Below are 18,455 nucleotides of genomic sequence, written 5' to 3' on the forward strand. Positions count from 1 at the left end.
ATACTTCCCTCCTAACTTCCTCGGCTGAGTGAGTAAAAGGATCTCAAGAAAAATAAGAGCTTGGTTGGGCTACAACTGCACGACCTGGGAAACAGGGCTCCGCTCTCGCCTCCCCGCCCCCAACCCAAGCACCACCCAAGCTGCCATTGAAGCACAAGCAAAGACCACTCTCCAGGTTACGCTCGGACGCACCGTCGGTTGCTATGGGGACCCCCTCCACGTCCAGGCCTGAACCAATGGGCATCACCGCTGATGACCTCATGCCCCAGGCGCAAGGATTCTATTGGTTATTTGGAAGTCAGCGTGCCCCTCTCCAACTGCGTCACCGCTGGGGATCCCCCGACGACCCCAGCTGGTGTGGCCGACTGAAAGAAGAACGCGCTGGGAGCTCACAACTTGCCGAATGAATAAGGAAAGGAAGGAATTACTGAAAAGGAAGAAGAAAAAACGGTGGGGTTACATAAAAAAGACCAAAACTTTAGGGTTTAGCCTCTGGTGAAAGACTTGTAACCCCAGAAAGTGGGGAGCAGGATCGAGGTCGGAGACTGGGGCTCTCCCGTTCTCGGAACAGCGACATAGCTTGATGCGAAGATGAGGGGTTTTTGCATCATTCTGGTGAGACTAGGGCAAGCCCAGCAAATTGAGGGCCCCACCCTCGGCCATCTAGCGCCGCTGAGTTTAGGGGAGATCGGTGACGCCTCAAAACCTGCAGGTCTGCCGATCCTCCTGGAACCACGCCCGGGAACACGCCTCGAGGACTTCTCATGGGTAGGGCCCAGTCCCGGAAGACCGCCCAGAGTCTTCGACCTGTCTAGGCCCCATGAGCGGACTTGGCCCTCGCTTTCCTTGGAGACGCGCCCCGCAACTGAATCAGTTGTCCACACAAGGCCCGGGCTGGGCGGAAAGTGAGTGTAGGGAGGGGCTGGTTAGAGGCCTGCGGCCGGCGGGCCTGCGTCTCCCCCGCCGCCTCCTCTCCCTCCCCAGCCCAAGTGCGTGGCGGCCCAGGTGTCCACCCTCACACCTGCAGGGAGCTAGGAGCCGGCGAGGGCCTGCCTGTGTCTGTGTCAAGTGTGCGCGTCTGCCTGAGAGAGAGGGCGTGTGTCTTGAGTGTGGGGAAAGCCGGTTTGGCCCCGCGTCTCTTTCGCACATGCGTTATCAGCGGCGAGATCCGCGCGCCGGCTACGGGCTCGGGAGCGAGCGCGCCGGGCTTGGTCCGCGAAGGGAGGGTGTCTGCGGCCGCTGGGAGCAGGATGAGAAGCCCGCAGTCCTTAGTGCTGGTCGAACCAGTCATCCCCGGCCTGCGTCGCCTCTGGCTTCACTGGAGAGGGGCGGAGGTAGCAGTACAGTCGGTTTCCACGGCGACGGATAGACACCTTCTGGTTGGCAGTAGAGACTGAACTCGAACACAGGACCGAAGACCGAGCCCATAGCTCAGGCCTCAGCTCAGACTTCACCCTCTTCTCTCTGGCCTCTCGCCCCCCCTAAGAATCGTGTTTTGCGGGGAGGGCCCTGACACGAATACGCAAGCACATGCACCTACAGAAAGTGGCCTTGAATCAGGGGGCGGGTCAACTCATGTAGGCTTCGTCCTGGGTGCTGTCCTCCGCCCCAGGCCTCAGCCTGAGCGATGGAAACAACCCAGAAGGACGGGGTGTGAGCCAGGTGTGCAAAGGGGTGGGGCAGGGGTTCGAAAACCTCCAGCATTTCGGCCTGGTCATCAGTCTCTGGACCTCTAGCACCCTCCGCCCGCCGCCCCCTCCACGCGCATGTTCACACGCCGCCTCTTGCCGCCGCAGCCCCGCCGAGCTAATCAGCACAACATCCACCTATCGATCGTTGGCTGGGTGCCAGGCGGGCCGGCACCGTGCCAGGGGAAGCTGTGGGGCACCGGGGCGAGTAGAGCATAGCACCGGGGGAAGGGGCACCCCTTCTTTGGCTCCCCCCAGGTCACTGGTCACTGGTCACTGGTTAGTCTTGCGGGGGGGAGGCGTCATAGCTTTGCCTGCCAGAGGTGATAGAGACAGAGTGGGGCTGAGAGCAAAGGGGGCCCTCCCTCCTCGGCCCCACCCCCTCCTCCTTATAAAAGCGAAGAACAAAGAGGCCGCTGGGGAAGGAGGCTTTGATCTGACCCCACCTTCTCAGTTCTAGGCCAGGCACCGCCCAGGCTGCCCTTACGGAGTGGGGGGACACCCAGCTCTCAGGGACCCAGACATTCTGAAACCCAGATGCTCTCTTTCTACTACCCCTTGCCTTTGCCCCAACATCCTGCTTGGTGCTGCCGAAGCTTGAGCAGTGCCCTGAGTGTGTATGTGGGGGCTATCAGGAAACCAGCTAGAGAGGTGGTAGAGGGTGCCAGGCTCCACAGCTGCTGCTGACACCCGCCCCACACTGCCCAGAGGGGTGCCCACTGCGGCCTGGCATGGATGGCTTGGGCACAGCTGGCATGGGGGTCAGGCCAAGCCACGCTGAGAGCAGAGACTTCAGGGAGCTCTGATGCTGTACCACTCCCTCCCCTCCCCCCGCACCCCGCTCTACCCCCCCACCTCCGGGGCCCAGTGTCAGGCAAGGAGCTAGAGGGCAGAGGGCAGTAGGTTGCAAAAAGCAACAAAAAGATGGGTAGTTGGTTTATTGAAGTCCAGACACTTACAAAAATACAAACTGGCATGAAATTCAACCTCATGGTAAGTCCGTCTTCACAGAAGACAAGTGAGTGATCCTCTGGGGAGGTGAGGTGCTGCCCCAGGGAAGAGGCCCACAGGGCACCGGGGACAGATGGCAGGCCTGGGCTTCTTGCCTGACCTGGTCCAGCAATCCGCCTGTCCCCAGGTCTTCGCCTTGGCCCCCAGCAGGCTCCAGGATGCCATCCCATCAAGTCCCAGCCTTCCTGAGGGCAGGGATTTGAGCATCAAAGCCGCTGATGGAGACCTTATGTTTGTGTTGCCTCTGCCCCAAGGTGCCCAGGGCTGTCCGCTGCTCCCCTGTGGCTCCTCTTCAGCCTGTGATGAGGAGGCCAATACCTGGAAGGGTCACCTCAGATCACTCTTCCATCTTGTCTGTCTGGCTTGGCACTCCCAGCTCAGGTAGGGGGCAGGGGCCCCTCTCCAAGGAGTCTTGGGAGGGCCCTGGTTCCTGAGGGTGCCAGGAAGGGTCCGCTTGGCTCAGAGAACTCTCAGGAGTCGCAGAATTGGGAACAGCAGCAGCAGCAAGAGACAGAGGGGAGTGGGAGCGGCCCCTCCTTGCCACCCTGACGTGCCACTCTCTCCATGGCTCCCGACAGGATGGGCTGACTCAGGTTCTGTGAGGGGAGGGGTAGCACTGATGGGTCCTCCTGCTTCCACAGCCTCCTTCTTGCTCTGCCCGTTAGTTGGGCACTCCCACCCCTTTCTTCAGGGTCTCCCGAACTAGCCAATCCCTCCCATAATCTGCCACCTCCAAGCCCCGACCTGCAGGTCTCCTCCCAGGTGCCATTAGAGGCTACCAGTTCAGTGAAGGCCTCGGAGGGCCTTGCCCCTGGAGATGCCATTCCCACTGTGCAGCGGGGGCTCCCACAGGCTAAAGGGGGAAGAAGAGGCCCCCCAGAGTCTAATGCTCCCAGATTCTTCCCCCCGCTCCCCCCATTCCCAAGGGCCAACACTAGCCAGAAGGGTTGCTCCCCTGCCCCAACCCACTCACTGTCCTCCTTGCAGCAGATAGACACCTGGAGCCTCAAGCACTGGCCAGGACTCCCCGGAGTTGGCACTGCTGGGTGGTGGGAAATTGGGAGGAAGAAGTTAGCATGGGCTAGTTTGGATGCTTCAGAGTCACTTTAAAACCCTCCCAACTTCTCCCCTCTCCAATTCCCTGGAAAGCTTTTCCTTATTTTGGGGCTACATCTAGGTGCCCACCGTGTCCCTCCTCATGTCGCCTTTCCCGGCTCCTTTTCCTTGCCCCGTCTCTTTATCAGCTCACTCTAGATGTCCCCCTACCATGTCCTGGACCCTTGCCCGCTCCCCCCTCCGAGGCCTGGCCTTCCTTCCTCTCCTTTCCCCACCCCTCAGGCTCTCTGCCTTGACTGCTGGCAATGGCAGGTAGCCCCACTCCCCTCCCTGCCTTCCCCAGGAGGTGGCCAGGGTGCCCATCCTCACTCACAGATGTAGTAGTAGGTCTCTCCGGGCAAGAACTCCATGCCAAGGGAGAAGGGTGTGAAGCGCTGAATCTTCTCTGGAAATCGAACAGGGCCAAAGGGAGCGAAGGGGCGGGAGCACTCCCAGCGCTTGAAGGCACTCGGCCCCTCAGCCTGGCAGGCCTTGTAGCCCGCCCAGTCCACTACGTATAATGCGAATGTCTCGGGGCCCTCAGGGGGCCCTGGACTCTCATAGTGTGGGCAGATGATGTCTAGGTAATCCTTGAAGCCCAGCTCCACCACGGCGTCTCCTCGAAGCAGCCTGCAGGCACAAGGTAGATGAGGGCAGAGGGGCTCCTTGGCATAGCACACTGGGGGCACGAGGGTCAGAGATACCCCTTCCCAATGGTCCCTGCCAGCCAGTCCCCCACCCACTGGAGCCGGAGCAGCTTGGGAAGGTGTTTGAGTTCCCCAGACTGACAACTCTTGAGAGACAAAGAGAGTGCAAGAAACGGATGAGGTAACGGATGCACAGTTTCCGAGAGGTTAAGGGACTGCAGGGCCTATAACCACATGGCTCAAATGTGAGAAGGCACTCCCACACCCTAGCTTTTGGGTGGGAGCTGCCACCCCTCTCTAGCTCTAATGCCCAACACAAGGCCTTGGTGTAGTGCCTGTGCTTGACAAATGTTAGGTGGATGGCTGCTGTGAAGAAGCTGGGGCACAGAGGCAAAGGGCACAGATCTGGGCCCACAGTGCAGTCACAGACTAGAGATGGAGTCTGGGAACAGTATCCTCTTTAACTGATTCACAAAGAGGAAGGCTGCCTTTTTAAGATGTCAATTCGATGCTGAAAGAATGCCATAGTAAGAAAAGAAAAAGAGTGGATGGTGAGAACCTCCCCTCCCCCTCCTTTTTTTGCCAGGACAACAAAGTGCCAGACTTGGAGCCCCCTCCACATATCTCCCAATCTTTGGCCTCCTCAGGACTCCCTTCCACCTCTTGGGAGACGCCGGGGGAGCCAGTATGGGTGGGAGGACCTAGGACACGTCAACCCCTCCCGCATCAAGTAAAGCATGAACTACTCCCACCCCCATGCTCATCATACACAGAGCCCAACTTGACTTATGAAAGGCCCCCAGCTCTCTCTCAATGGGTGGTCTCAAGACCACCTGCATCTGGAGTTGTGATTAGGAATGCAGATTCCTGCAGATTCCTGGGCTCAGCTCAGACCCGCTGGAACACAAGCTGGGCCTTTGTTTAGTTCCGCGGCATCCCTAGTGCCTGGAAAAGTGTCAGGCACAAGGAAAATGCTTAATAAATATTTGGGAATGGAATGAATGAGTCAGAAACCTCAGGGTTAGGGGGTAGAAACCTGAATTTTTAACCAGTCTTCCAAGTCATTCAGAGGCAGTGGTCTGGAACACAGAGAGGAATTCAGAGGTGAAGACAACAACAGCCCTCACCATACAACATTGGTATTGTAATGACCTGTTCTGAAGCCTGCTCACCCAGGGATCCTTCGGGATCCCAGAGGGCAGAGCCTAGGTCTTATTTCTAACCCCCAGCGGCCTAGCACAAGTCCGGGCACACGGTACACGCTTAATAAATGTTAGTGAGTGAACAAACGAACAGTCACAGATTGTTTTAAGTAGAAAATCAGAAGGGAAAACATGGAGAAAGAGAGAGGCAAGGAAAATTGGGGAGGAGCATGGAAACAGGGAAAATACATACAGGTTCCAAGGCAGGCAGATCAGGAAACAGAAAATAGTCGTTCATATCTGTACAGCCTTTACCTCTTGGACACACATGACCTCAGTCTACCTGACTTCCCAGGGTACTAGTCATTATTACCCCATTTTACAGATGAGATAACTGAGGTTAGGGAGGTCAGATGACTTGCCTAAAGGTGATTTAACTCTACAAGGGCAGGGCCGAGACTGCACAGAAATAGAAGGGCTAATAATGACTGAGATGAAAGCGTTCTAGAATGAGCTCAGGAGAAAGACCGAGCGCCAAAGAGGAGGCCAAGCGAGCAGGAGAGTAACCCTCTTTCACAAGAGTAACCACCCCCCCTCCGGCGCTCCGCAAGTCCGCTCGCCCAAGCTTCGGCCGGAGGAACGCTGGGGATCCCCAAGACAGAAGCGAGGGGGGCGGGGCTCGGAGTGCAGGCTGAGGTTCCCCCAGCTCCCGGCTCTGAGACCCCACCGATTGCCTTTCGGGCTGGGTCCTCCGCTAGCCTCCAACGCGTGCGGGCTGGCATAGGGGACCCCAGGCGCGCCTCGCCCCTCCCTCCTCCCCCGCCGGCTCAAACAAAGGATCCCCGGCGCGCGGCCGGGTCCAGGCGGCGCCGCGCACAGAGCGAGTGTCGGGCGCGCGCCCGGCCCGGGAGCGTGCAGGCCCGGCTCGCCGCCCGCCGGTTTCGGCCCGGCTACCTGGGGTTACTGGAGTTCCAGTAGACCGCAAGGCGGAGGCCACAGCCCCCTCGCAGAGGGGAGCTGAGGAGCACGGCCCAGAGGACAGTCTGCAGCAGGGGCTGCAGCCGCATCGCCCCCTAGGTCTGGTGTGGTCTGGCCCGGCCCGTCCCGGTCCGCTTCGCAGTCGCGACGAGAAAGGTACAAAGTGCAGAGGAGGTTTGGGGTGGGGCTTGCGAGAAGTGGGGTGGGGTGCAGAGACTCACAGGCCACGCCCCTGGATAACTTTTCACCAATGGGGTCGCGTCTCCGCCTCTTCATTCAAAGCCAACTCTTATTAACCTTCTGGGTGCCGCAGCGCTCTCCAGCTTCGGCAAGCTGTTGCTGAAGTTGGGCCCATTTCAAGGAGGCGGCGAGGAGGGACACAGTCCCCTGTCTAGGAGTTGTTTTAGAGAGGTCTTGTCTTTCGTGCTTGTGTTAGTACAGGGTGCTTCCCTGGTGGCTCAGCGGTAAAGAATCCGCCTGCAGTGCGGGAGACGCGGGTTCGATCCCTAGGTTCGATCGCTAGGCACCTGGCGGGCTAGAGTCCATGGGGGTCGCAAAGAATAGGACTGAGCGACTAAACAAAAACAATTAATATAGGGTGTGTGTGTGTGTGTGTGTTCAGTTGCTCAGTCGTGTCTGACTCTTTGTGACCCCATGGACTGTAACCCGCCAGGTTCTTCTGTTCTTGGGATTATCTCGGCAGGAATACTGGAGTGGGTTGTCATTTCCTTCTTCAAGGAATCATCCCGACCCAGGGATTGAACCCGCGTCTCTTGCGTCTCCTGCATTGGCAAGTGGATTCTTTGCCACTGCACCACCTGGAAAGCCATAATACAGGGTAGAAAGCCTGATTAAATCTTTGGAAGATTTAAATACGGGCCCACGCCTCTCACCCAGAAAGAGGCAAGAGAGGTGCGGGGCTAGGATCCATGAAGTTTATCCAGCCATCTTAGGCACATTGCTCCTTTTTTTTTTTTTTTTCTTTTTTTGGACGTCTAGAGATACAGCGAGAGGAAGGGACAAATCGCCTCCCGGGGACCCCTCACCCCACCCTTTACAGAGCCTCAAGTGGCAAGCTTGATGCTTGCCTTGGGATTGGCACCTGTCCCTTTCCACCCCACACCTTCGTTCTGGGAGAACGAAGGCCACAGTCTCCAAGACGAAGCAATGAGGTGGTTGCGGGCCGGTACAAAGCACCTTTGTTCCCAAACCCTCCGGTGGGGTGGGGGAGGGGGGAGGCAGGTGTGCGGCCTCGGAATCGTGGGAGCCGCTGCCCCGCCCTGTCCCAGCTCCGGGGCTCTGAGAACACCAGCTAGTTCCATTTTCCCTAGCCACTGGTCAGAGGGTGGGGAAGGCGAGTCCAACAGCTTGACGGGTTTGTCAGTGGCCGCCGCTAAAGGGCCGCGCAGCGTTGGGGGCGAGAACTTGGCGACTGGGGGTGGTAGAGGGCATACAGCGTTCTTTGTGGTGCTGGATTATGCAGAGACATCACAGGCCAGGCAGAAACAAGCCGCGAGCATCCCAGGGATCCTCTCACCCAGCCTGGGACTCTAGCCCTCCCTATCCTGTCTTCGTCTGAGGCGGCAGCGTCTCCTGGCGGCCAGACCTGGAATCGCAATTGGGGAGACCCTCCTTCCCAAAGCAGACAAACTTAAAGGCGCGCTCCCAAGACCTCGCTTTTATTGTAACTCAGCAGACAGGCTGTGCGCACTTCCTTTATCTCCGTCCAGCTCCCAGACCCTCCCCAACCCCCAGATGCCGCGGCGTGGGCCAGTCCCCAGAGTGCTGTTTGACAGCAAGTGGAGATACCCGGTGTCTTAAGACTCCTGCTCCACAGCATCCAGGCTCTGGCTCCTTCAGTCACCGTGGCGGGCTTCAGGGGTCAGGTCTGCCTATTGGCGTCCTAAATTCAGGCTGGAGGCAGCAGAACCTCAGGAGAAGTTAGAGGTAGGGCGAGGACGCTGCTGGGGGCGGCGGCGCAGGCCTGGGATGTGGAAAGCCAAGAAAAAAGGTCAGAGGTGCTATTTTCCCAGACCACTCGCCCAATCCACCCATTCTCCACGCCTCTCCTCTCCTCTCCTACCTGGAGGGTACCACTGGGGGCGGGATTCCAGCTCCAGGGCCAGGCAGGTCACCAGAAGGGCGCCGGCCGTGAGGGTCAGCAGGCAGTGGCTTTCTCGGGGGTGGGGGCTTGGTGGGCCCCTGTGACTGAGAGAGAGAAGGCAGCTTGGGAGAGCATATCATGTTGTTCACCTCTGACACACTGATGCTGGGGAGCACCAGCTTGAGAGGTGGCACCATAGGTCACCTGTGTCTCCAAACGAACCTGTCACCATTAAAGATGCCCCTGGGGTATGTGGCCTCAGGCACAGAGGGCGTCTTGCCACCAGCACCACAGCCCTGGGTGGGGGGAGAGGCTGTGCCCTTCTCTCCCCCCACGGTTACCTTTGGGCGCCTCACCACCGGGTCAGCGGGCAGAGGGCGGGTGGGGGGATTGGGTCGGTCTGCCAGCTCAGCCTGAACAGAGAGAGGGGCAGTGACTATGAGAGCACAGCCAGGGGCAGTAGACATGCGATGGGTCTCCCCAAGGGTTCAGGTCAACATGCAAAGTCAGCCAGGGGGCAGGAGAGAACTGGGGCATGCGAATGGGGCTTGAGCGCATGCCAGGAGAGGCCTCAGGGGAGAAAGGTGGGGGTCACTGGGGGGGTTGTCCCTGGCCAACTGCAGTCCCGCCACTGACCACTAGATGGTGGTAGAAACCAAGGCAGGAGGCTCACCCTTTGCTGCTTCTGGGGCTCAGAGTGTCTGAAGGCTGAGGGCACCCTGGTCCCCTAATGACGAGTGCTACTGGCAGGGAACAGGGATGAGAGCTGCGGTTGGGCACCAAGCCTCCCACCTGCCCTGGGCCAGGACCGGGCCTGGCCCAGATTTACCTGGAGTCTCTTGGGCACAGGGTCAGGAGGCAGCGGCCTGGAAGGAGGGGCCGGGAAGCCAAGAGCACTAGCCTGCTGAGAGAGCAGGAGGAGCAGACAGGCAGGGGACGGGGGAGGGAGCAGAAAGACAGATGTGGGCAGAGAGGTGTTAGTGCTCAGGGATGGGCAGCCAGGGCCCCAGGGGCAGTGGGGGCTGTGCATGCGTGCGGTTATTCAGTTGCATGCAGAGGGGGTGACAAGTGGTGGGGTAGGCATGCAGACCACCTCCACACACGCACTCCTGTCATCAGATCCGGGGGGCTCAGGGCAGAGGCACTCACCGGCCCTTCTACACCTGGTGACCAGGGCCTCATCAGGTCCTGGCACACTGAAGACCACTCTGAGCACCCCCTCATGCCCTCCTGGGGCGCCACTGCTGGGAGCACAGGTAGACCCGCCTTTGAAAGCCACTGGCTTGGCCAGCTCACAGAGCTCAGCGCCCCTTCCTCTAGGTGATTGCCCCTCCCAGTCCAGACTGGACTCTGCTTCTCAGCCTGCGGCAGGGGAGGTGGCGGGAGGGCTGGCCCTGACTCCAGTGACTGACTCATGGGCGATGCAAGTCTTATCTCTGAGTTCAGAGCCTTGGACACCCCCTCCCCAGGGCCCAGGCTGGATTCCTGGCTGGATCGGGGCCCTCTCTGCTCTGTCATACAGACTTACCTTGGCACCTGGCATCACGAGGGCCCTCTGTGGGGGTCCTGGGCGTTCTGGGGGACCAGACTGGGCTGCCCTGAGCGTGGAGAAAGACAAGGAGGGCAAGGGCTCAGCCTCAGACCATTTTGTGCCCATAGGCAGCCCTGGAGTGGGGTTAATCCTTTGTGGCCCTTTGGAGCATGGTTTAGGCCAAATCAGAGGTGAGGAGGGGAAGCTGATCAGCCTGAGGGAGGGCCCCACTCATCCAGCCCTGGGGCTCCTGGAGAGAAATGGTCCTAGCACCGCAGTGGCCCCACCTGGGTCTACACGCGAGGTGAAGAGTTATGGGGCACAAACAGGGAAGGGGCTGTATGGGGTGTGGCCTGGGGGCTGCCCAGGGGGTGGGAGCAGGGCTCCAGAGCTGCTGTCCTTAACAGAGATGTTGAGAGAGTTGGTTACAGGGAGGCTGGTACCTGTATTGGCAGCTGGGTCCTTTGAGCTGGCAGAGTCGTTGGTGCAGGCGGGCACGGTGCCAGTAGCTGGCACCAAGGAGCACCAGGACCAGCAACAACAGGAGGCTAAGGGGCAGCCCTGTGGTCAGGGAGCTGGTTGCTGTGGGTGAGGTTAGGTGATCAGCGAAGGTGAAAGGGTCAGGGGTCACAGGGAACCAGCAGTGAAGGGATCAGGAAAAGAGGGGCGATGAAGGATGCCCTCTCAGCTGCCCCTGCCCCTGCCCCGTGCTACCTCTGACGTGGGTGGTGCAGTCTGGCGGTGCCCAGCCCTCCTCACAGTGGCAGCGTCTGTTGCTGTCGCAGACCTAGGATGCACAGGTGGGATAGTGAGGAGCTGGGCTCTCTGGGGCCGTGTTTCCCTGTCCCCAGCTTTTCAGGATCTCAGATGTCCTGTCTCCTCCCAGCACGGCTGGGAGGTGTGCTGAGGATGAGGGGGTGGAAGTGCCACCGCTCTGGAGAGAGGGACTCTATCGGCGCCAGCGGCGGAGGAAATTAGACTGAACTCACGCGGTGAGTGCCTTCTATCTGCCAGCCACTGTGCCAGAGCTAGTGCTGTACTCACCTCATGTGCCCAGGAAGTGGGTACTACTATTATGCCCGTTAGATGAGGAAACTGAGCTCAGAGAGGTGAATAACCTGCCCGGGTCCCACAGTTAAGACACAGTAGAGCAAGGATTAGAACCCAGGTGTGTCTGTTTGCAAAGCCCACCATTATTTTCCTTCCCAGAGGCTCCCCTGCTTCCCCTTCATCTCCCCCCATGCCAGCTCACCCCATGCCCGTGGCATCTCCTTTGACATTCCTGTGCTCCCAGGACCTCTATTGGCTGGCACTGCTGCTCAACACACACCTGCCCAGCGGGGAGAGAAGAGCAAAGATCACCCTCTAACACACTTTACTGGCACTGGGAGGCTGAGGCCCGCCACACGTTTACAGATGGGGACACCAAGGCTCACAGGACCACAGGACTCTGCTCCATCTGAAGTGAGGATCTGAGCTCCCCTCAGAGACTGCGCTGTTTGCACTGGTGGCTAACGAGGCCTGGGCACTGCTCACAGCAGTTCAGACATCCCTCCCCACCTGGCCCTGCCCACCGAGGCTGCTCACCAGGCCGGGGCCACAGGCTGTGCCAGGCAGAGTCAAGAGGGGCTGGGCCACGTCATTGCCCAGGTCCAGGTGTACCCAGCTGCAGTTCAACCTCAGCTGGGTCCCGTTGGCTTCCAGCATCTCCCAGCGAAGATCTCGGGCTGAGCCCAGCAGAGGCTGGGCCCTCCCGCCCTGGCACTGGAGTTGCCCACACATAGCATCTCTGGGGTGAGGGAGGAGGTGCAGGGTCAGTGTGGTGGAGCCAAGATGCCCACAGACCTAGAGGAGGAGCCAGGTTCCCTCACTTACCGAGGGGCACAGGACACATAACTGCCATCAGGGTTGCGCCCACAGCTCCCAAAGGCGTCCCCTCTAGTATTGGCAGTAAGGAGGCAGAGCGGTGCGGCGGGCTTGGCCCCAGGCCCCCAGAGAGCCTGGCACTGCTGGGCATACGAGGCACAACGTCCTTGCATGCACACAGCCTGTCCACTGGCACATGGCTCACCGTCCCCCATGCTGACATCCGGGGGGCACTGGGAGCTGTCTCCTGGGCAGAACTCAGGCAAGTCGCAGTCACCTCTGGTGGGGCGACACTTCCAGCCAGCTGGACGCAGCTGTGGAGGGTGGGTGAATGTCAGTTGTGGGGGTGGGGCAAATCCAGCCAGGCCCTGGGAGTTGGGGTGACCTTTTCCACCCTGGCCCCTGGCAGGTGGGCTCTGGGTGGCCGGTCCAGTCTGTGCCCACCTGGCAATTGTGACAGCAGAGTCCATCAGATGCGCACTGGGCCCCTGGCCTCAGCTGGCAGGTGAAGTAGTCACAGCAGGGATCGGTGCATTCCTGTAGGGAAGGGCACAGACGGCCAGGCATCAGAGCAGGCTGGGCCTGGGACCCCACCCCAACTGCCTCCTGGAGCCTGAACCCTAGGCATTTGCACGGCAGATGAGAGCTGGAGCCCCACAGTCTGCCTGCTGTCCCCACAGACAGGCAGGCGGGGAGAGGGGCTCTGGGGGCTTGAGACAGCCGATGAGCCAGGGTGAGGGCACAGAGCTGCAGGGGCAAGGCTCTGGGGGAGGCGCTTACATCTGGGAAGCCACAGTCACACTGCTCCCCGGGCTCCACCAACATATTTCCGCAGACACTGGCCATAGAAGGCAGACCGGACAGCCGTTCAAAGAGGCAGCTGCCCATCCCGCCCAGGAGGGCTTCTTCCAGGGCCTGTCGGCTGCAGTTGCTGAAGTTCAAGCCTGGCAGGAAGCTGGGGATGAGAGCAAGGAGGTTGGGGCTGCGGACCTGCCCCTGCCCCTTCTGTCTCCACCCTGCAGTTACTCACTCTGTGGAGGCCTGCATGATGCAGCTCTTGGCTGGGGCTGGACCCGGGCAGGGGCAGCTGTTCCCAGGGGAGTCATGGCCCAGGCCCAGGCTGTGTCCCAGCTCGTGGGCTATTGAGGAGGCGACTCCCAGGATGCTCGTGGAGTGGTCCTGTCATTGGGGAGGGGAAAGCCCAGGTCGAGCACCAGCCTGATTGCTCCTGTTCTCCCTTCATCTGGCCTCTTGGGCCCTGAGCAGGTCCTGCCTCCCTCCTTAAGTGCTTCTAAGCCAGGAGGAGAGCCCAGGCCTGGGTGGTAGGGAACCTGTGCTCTGGCTCAGCTCTGTTCCCCATATCTCACTGTATGGCCCTGGGAGAGCACCACTGTTCTTTGGGCCTCAGCTGTCCCCCCGCCCCCTTGAAATGGGCAGAGCTTCTAGGTGAAGACATGATGAGCTGGCCACAGGCGAGGGGCACCTTTCATGTACCCCTGCCCTCTATAATCTCAGCTTGGGGCTGGCAACTTTGCTGGGGGTTTCCGTGAATATATGGCGCCACAGCTGGCAGGACCTAGATGGGGAACAGGGAGGAGATGTGGTCATAGCTCACCATGTTCACGCCTCCTGAAAACTCAGGAGAACAGATGGAGTTCTGAATGGCCATGCCGACCATGGGCCCAGAGAATGAAGTGGCCCTGTGGGATTGAGAGGTCAAAGGTTAGGGCGTCAAAGTAAAAGTGGCCAGAGCATCAGGCCCTCGGGGAGGGAGTTGGGGTGTGAAATTGGCCAGGCCAAGGCAGAGCCAGACCCTGCTGGCTGGCCCTGGGGGAAGCCTTACGTCACCAGCTGGGCGCTGTCGTGGGGCAACCGAGGCAGCAGGTTCGTCCTGCGCCAGTGGAGGAAGCTGTCTAGTGTGAGACCTGGGTTCTGGCTTATCTCTATCAGGTTGTGCTGGGTCCAGGCCTCCAGGCCCACTAGTGCCACCCGGACGTTCATAGGCCTGAAGAACTGAAAGAGAATGGGACTCAGGAGAGGGCTTCCCGAGGTTGGGGGCCATAGGGATGCTGTCAGGCCTGACACTCACTGTGTCCAGGAGGAGGGCCACTTCCAGGGTGCGGTTCAGGAGGCTCTGGAAGTCCCGGTGCCTCTTGACCTGCGGGTTAAGACAAGTGGCCAGGAAAGGTAGCACAGCTGTCAGAGGCCAGGGGAGGGCAGCCAGGGCCCGGCCAGCTCACCTCGGCATGGTCAGCCACAATCACCAGCTCAACAATCTTGGTCTCTGTCACCACGTCCCGCCTCCACTGTGGACAAGAGGAAGGAGCATCAGACACACCCACCAGTCACCACCCGCAGCCACGCCCACCTGGCCAGGCTGTGTCCACACCCACCCTGTGTGGTCAAAGCGAAGAGAGTGAAGAGTCCATTTTACAGAGAACCACTGAGAGCCTGGGAGGCCGGGGACTTGCCCAAGTGGACTAAGAATAGGTTATGAAGCTGGGAGTAGAGCCCTGGTTTTCTGGCTTCAAATTCTGTGCTTTTTCCAAATTAGGAAAAAAAAAAAAATAGCTGACACCATGAAATACTTAACATATGCCAGACAGATTGGAGTTCTAAGCATTTACATACATATATATATGTATGTAGGTTCATTTAATTTTCACAGTAATCCTATAAGGTAGGTAGTTCCATTATCCCCATTGAATAAATTGGGTTCTTACTGCTTGATGATCAGTAACTATGTATTTGCTATATCCAAGTGAGAGCTCTCTGTGTTTGGATCATAAGACAGATGAAGGGTTTGAGTCAAGTGCCTGCATCCAAATCCTGGAAATACCATGTATTAGTTGAATGGCCTTGACCAAGTCGCTTAACCTCTTAGAGCCAGTTTTCTCACTAAAACAGAGCTCTGGATAGCACCTATGCCCCAGGGTTGCTGGGGTGAGTGAAGGAGTTAATGTTTACACAGCGCCTGGTGCTGCAAAATCGCTCCGTGAGCAGGAACTATCTTTACTATGAGCCAATAGTTCTGAGGGCCAGGGGGCCAACCCCGGGAACAACAGAAGCCCAGCCCTCCTGCCTTCCCTCCTCACCCGGTGAGTGTGACGCTGTCCCAGGGAGGGCTCCGGTAGAGCCTGAGGGAGCACAGATGTAGGCCAGCTCAGGGCACAAGTGTGGCGTGGCAGGAGGAGGTCTTGGATCCGGGAGACAACTGGGGGACCCTGAAGGTCCCCGGGCCCCAGCTCCACAGAGTAGCTTCTCTCTGGGGACAGGATCACTAAGCCCCTAAGCAAAGATGCAGGAAGTCAGAAAGCTTACAAGCTCCATGCCTCGTTTACCCTCACTCTCTCCACCTTCATGGAATCGACCGCTTGTACCTGAGCCCGGAGCAGGTGCAGAGAGAGACCCAGGAGTGCGCGTGGCCACGCACTCTCCCCTCGTAGCAGCAGTTCTCCTACAGCAGAGAAGCATGAGTGCTGACCTGAAGGCCAGGCCAGATCTGAGCCAGGCGACTAGCTTGTTGGCGAGGATATGCAGTGTCCTCCCAACCTCTAGGAATGCCACCTTCCAGTTGCCCCTTCCCTTAATCCCCTCAGGCCAGAAACAGGGCACAAGATGGCCTGACTCACCAGAGTATGTCCCTCACCGACCACCCGGGTGCCATCAGGCTGGTACCACACCAGAGTTGGGCGGCCTGAGACTAGCTCCCTGCGGAATGAAGAAAAAGGAGGGCAGGGTCAGCTGCCTCTTAGGATGGTGCAGTGACAGCTTGAGGGCTGGAGGTGGTAGAGGGGCGGCTGGAGGCCAGGCAATCCCCCTGACCTTCCTGCTTCCCCTCAAGTAGCAGAATATGATGGTTGGGCCATAGACTGGCTACAAACCCAGGCTATCTGGGTTCCAATCTAGTTTTTAGCACCCACCAGCTGTGTGACCTTGGGGGAGTTATTTAACCTCTCTGTGCCTTGACTTCTTCATCTATGAGGCCAATAATAATACAAACAGTATCTACTTTATAGAGGTTGTTACGAAGATTTAGTGAGTTCAGGCTCTTAGTACGTAAGTACCACATCGTAGTACCACATCATAGATGCTATATGAGTTGTTAGTCGTGTTATTAGTAACATTACTGCTATCATTATTACCTATTCTGCAGCAGCTCCAGGATATGACTCTCACCATCCAATTCCAGTTTGATCCGCAAAGCCTCAGGCAGACTGGTCTGTGGGTACCAGAGGGCATGTCACCTCCCTGGCCCTGTCTGTAACTCCTATCTTCTCTAACCAGAAAACCTCAGGCCCTTAGGAGAGCACCGACGATTAGATCATTGGTGGGGGGATCCCGAGGGAGGGGCCAGGAAGCCCTGCCTGGCCTGGGGCATTGTTCTGGGGGGTTGTGTGGGGAGGTCAAGGAAGGTATCTGAGCCGCCCCTTCTCGGCTTCCTGCCCAGAGAGGAAGCATCATGGAGGGCCCAGTGCAGGCCCCAGCCCTTCCTCTGACTCAGCTTTAGAATTGGGAGGGGAGGGTATCTGGTGGGGCCCGACCCTCTCCAAGTCCCCCCACTGAGAGAACCGACAACATGAGACCAAGAGAGCAAGTCTGGCCTCAGTGGAGATGGACGACTTGGGTGGGGCTGAGGCAGACAGATGTGTGTGTAGATGGGAGTAGGGGGGATAAGTGAAGCCAGGTGCTGGGGTGTGCAGGGAGAGGCGGCAGACCTGGGATGGCCATGCTGCTGTGGAGTCCACTCACCTGCTCTCAGCCTGTCTCTGTCTGGAGACACCTGACTACTCAGGGTGGTGGGGGGTGTGAATGTATTTCTTTGAGGGGAGAGAGAGGCTCACCTGAAGCGCCTCTGCTAGGCTGAGTGTGGGGTTGTCCTGAAGGATCTGGGGCTCCAGAGGTCCATTCTGGGCCCTCTCTGGCCTTGCCTGCATCTCCTCAGTGACACCTGCAGGGTTCCCAGGACACCCCAAAAGAGTGCTGAGAGAATCAGCGCCAGGCTGGAGGTGGCTGCTGCCCTCTGACCCACCTGGCTCCCAACCCATCAAGGCTCTTTTCTGCTTGAAGGACTCCTACATTGCATTCTGGGACTTAAAGGAGAATACTGGGGATGGGTGGGGGCTTCTCTCCAGTGTTTCCCTTTCATCCCACCAACCCATCCACAAGTTCCCAAAGAAGTTCAGCTTGCCCAGCCTGTTGTCCTTCCCTGTCCCCCTCAGACCAATCCCAGGTTCTCACAGGGACCCTCCCCCTGTTCCCACTCCCTCCCAACCCCCTCCTCCCCTGGAACGCCCCCTCTCAGGACTGGGCGAAGCCTTGTGGCCCAGTGCCCACTCACCCTCCCTTTCCTCACATCAGAGATGCCGGGAACGCCCATTTCTGGGTGAGCATTGCAAACACCCCCCTCCCTAAACACCCCTCATGCCCAGTTAGGCACACCCGCTCCCCACAGCCTCTGCTTCCTCCAGGAGTCCGCCCCCCGCCCCCAATAGTCCGCTCTCCTCCGGACACTCCACCCCCGCCTGCCCTCTCGGCCCCCAGCCCAAGACAGCAGCGGGAAGTGAAAGTTCCAAGGAGGAGTTGGTGTCCCAGCCTCTTTCCTGGCCAATTCTCCCATTCCTGGCTCCTCCCGGGCCCCCTCCCGCTCGGCGAGCTTTCTGGTGGGATCAGCACCAGGCTGAGGGGTGCCGGCGTCTTGGGCCTGGGATGAGGGGCCAGGAATTACCCTCTTCGCCAAACCCTAGGAGCCGTGCCTTCTCGGCGCCCTGGCACCGGGTGGAACGATCAGCTAGGCCCCAGAGGAGCGAAGACGTCAGTCCCGGGGAGCAGAGCCCCACTATCGCGATCCTGAGGGGGTGCTGGGCGAGGCCCCGCGGTGCCCAGTCCCGGAGCCTGAAAGTGTCCTCGGGGACCCTGCAGAGGATGACCGGCCCGGGGGCGCCGGCATCCCTCCACCTTCCCTCCCCACTCCATCTCCCCGTCGCCGGGTCCTCGGCCCAGAACATCAGACGAGGGCAGGCTGTGCTCTGAATGGGGTCTCTCGGGGTCTCCGACCGACCCCAGGACCCCAGGGCCTCCCGACTTCCCCGCGCGTCCTCCCAGGGCGACCCCCGGCCCACTTCTGGCCAGGCACTCACCTATATCTGGGAGCGGCCGGGAGGGCAATGGGCTGCCCGCGCCCAGGAGCCCCAGGGCCCAGAGCAGCGCCAGGCGCATGGCAGCGCCGCCCGGGGCCGGGCGAGGGCAGCAGGTGCTGGGCCGGGCGCCGAGAAGCCGCGGCTGCCGGGTCGGCTTCTCGCACCTCGCAGCCAGGCGCAGCCACAGGCCCCTCCCAGGCTCCTCCCACTCGGCCAGAGCCAGGCCCCGCCCCGAGGCCCCGCCCCTGGAAAG

General features: G+C 59.5%; 2 protein-coding genes across 26 annotated transcripts; both read right to left on the reverse strand.

Moving 5' to 3' along the window:
- Positions 1–2,611: 2,611 nt before the first annotated feature.
- On the reverse strand, positions 2,612–8,092 carry EFNA4 (ephrin A4). 9 transcript variants are annotated; one of them, XM_070785378.1, is made up of 4 exons: positions 6,538–8,092; positions 4,129–4,424; positions 3,698–3,738; positions 2,612–3,017 (listed from the first exon to the last, which is right to left on the reverse strand). In XM_070785378.1, the coding sequence occupies exons 1-4, from the start codon at positions 6,648–6,650 to the stop codon at positions 2,694–2,696; spliced, it is 774 nt and encodes a 257-aa protein (XP_070641479.1). In that variant the 5' UTR covers positions 6,651–8,092; the 3' UTR covers positions 2,612–2,693. The 9 variants fall into 9 exon arrangements, with proteins under 9 accessions (XP_070641479.1, XP_019809528.2, XP_019809542.1 ...); XM_019953969.2 differs by having other exon boundaries at positions 2,612–3,295; XM_019953983.2 differs by having other exon boundaries at positions 3,673–3,738.
- A 132-nt stretch (positions 8,093–8,224) lies between these two features.
- ADAM15 (ADAM metallopeptidase domain 15) lies at positions 8,225–18,383 on the reverse strand. Of its 17 annotated transcripts, none has more exons than XM_070785282.1 (23): positions 18,203–18,383; positions 16,907–17,013; positions 16,208–16,284; positions 15,695–15,773; positions 15,443–15,519; positions 15,158–15,350; positions 14,303–14,368; positions 14,152–14,220; positions 13,906–14,075; positions 13,678–13,762; positions 13,093–13,241; positions 12,843–13,044; positions 12,507–12,599; positions 12,072–12,376; positions 11,784–11,985; positions 11,449–11,526; positions 10,911–10,983; positions 10,640–10,778; positions 10,194–10,263; positions 9,495–9,566; positions 8,888–9,078; positions 8,645–8,769; positions 8,225–8,545 (listed from the first exon to the last, which is right to left on the reverse strand). In XM_070785282.1, the coding sequence occupies exons 1-23, from the start codon at positions 18,279–18,281 to the stop codon at positions 8,493–8,495; spliced, it is 2,754 nt and encodes a 917-aa protein (XP_070641383.1). In that variant the 5' UTR covers positions 18,282–18,383; the 3' UTR covers positions 8,225–8,492. The 17 variants fall into 17 exon arrangements, with proteins under 17 accessions (XP_070641383.1, XP_070641403.1, XP_070641397.1 ...); XM_070785302.1 differs by having other exon boundaries at positions 9,007–9,078; positions 18,203–18,382; XM_070785296.1 differs by having other exon boundaries at positions 9,007–9,078; positions 9,495–9,569; positions 18,203–18,382.
- Between the last annotated feature and the right edge of the window lie 72 nt (positions 18,384–18,455).

Source organism: Bos indicus, chromosome 3 (assembly GCF_029378745.1).
Source record: "Bos indicus isolate NIAB-ARS_2022 breed Sahiwal x Tharparkar chromosome 3, NIAB-ARS_B.indTharparkar_mat_pri_1.0, whole genome shotgun sequence".
NCBI lineage: Eukaryota > Metazoa > Chordata > Mammalia > Artiodactyla > Bovidae > Bos > Bos indicus.

Excerpts from the sequence above, each read along its gene's own strand:
- EFNA4 (XM_070785375.1), bottom strand. The coding sequence starts at position 6,650 with ATGCGGCTGCAGCCCCTGCTGCAGACTGTCCTCTGGGCCGTGCTCCTC. Across the intron at positions 3,742-4,128 it reads AGAGACCTACTACTACATCT|CAGTGCCAACTCCGGGGAGT; the intron begins GTGAGTGAGGAT and ends CCCACCACCCAG. Across the intron at positions 3,018-3,697 it reads GCCAGTGCTTGAGGCTCCAG|GTATTGGCCTCCTCATCACA; the intron begins GTGTCTATCTGC and ends TGACCCTTCCAG.
- ADAM15 (XM_070785276.1), bottom strand. The coding sequence starts at position 18,281 with ATGCGCCTGGCGCTGCTCTGGGCCCTGGGGCTCCTGGGCGCGGGCAGC. Across the intron at positions 12,600-12,842 it reads GTGACTGTGGCTTCCCAGAT|GAATGCACCGATCCCTGCTG; the intron begins GTAAGCGCCTCC and ends CCTTCCCTACAG. Across the intron at positions 9,570-10,193 it reads TCGTGATGCCAGGTGCCAAG|CAGGCTAGTGCTCTTGGCTT; the intron begins GTAAGTCTGTAT and ends CTGCTCTCTCAG.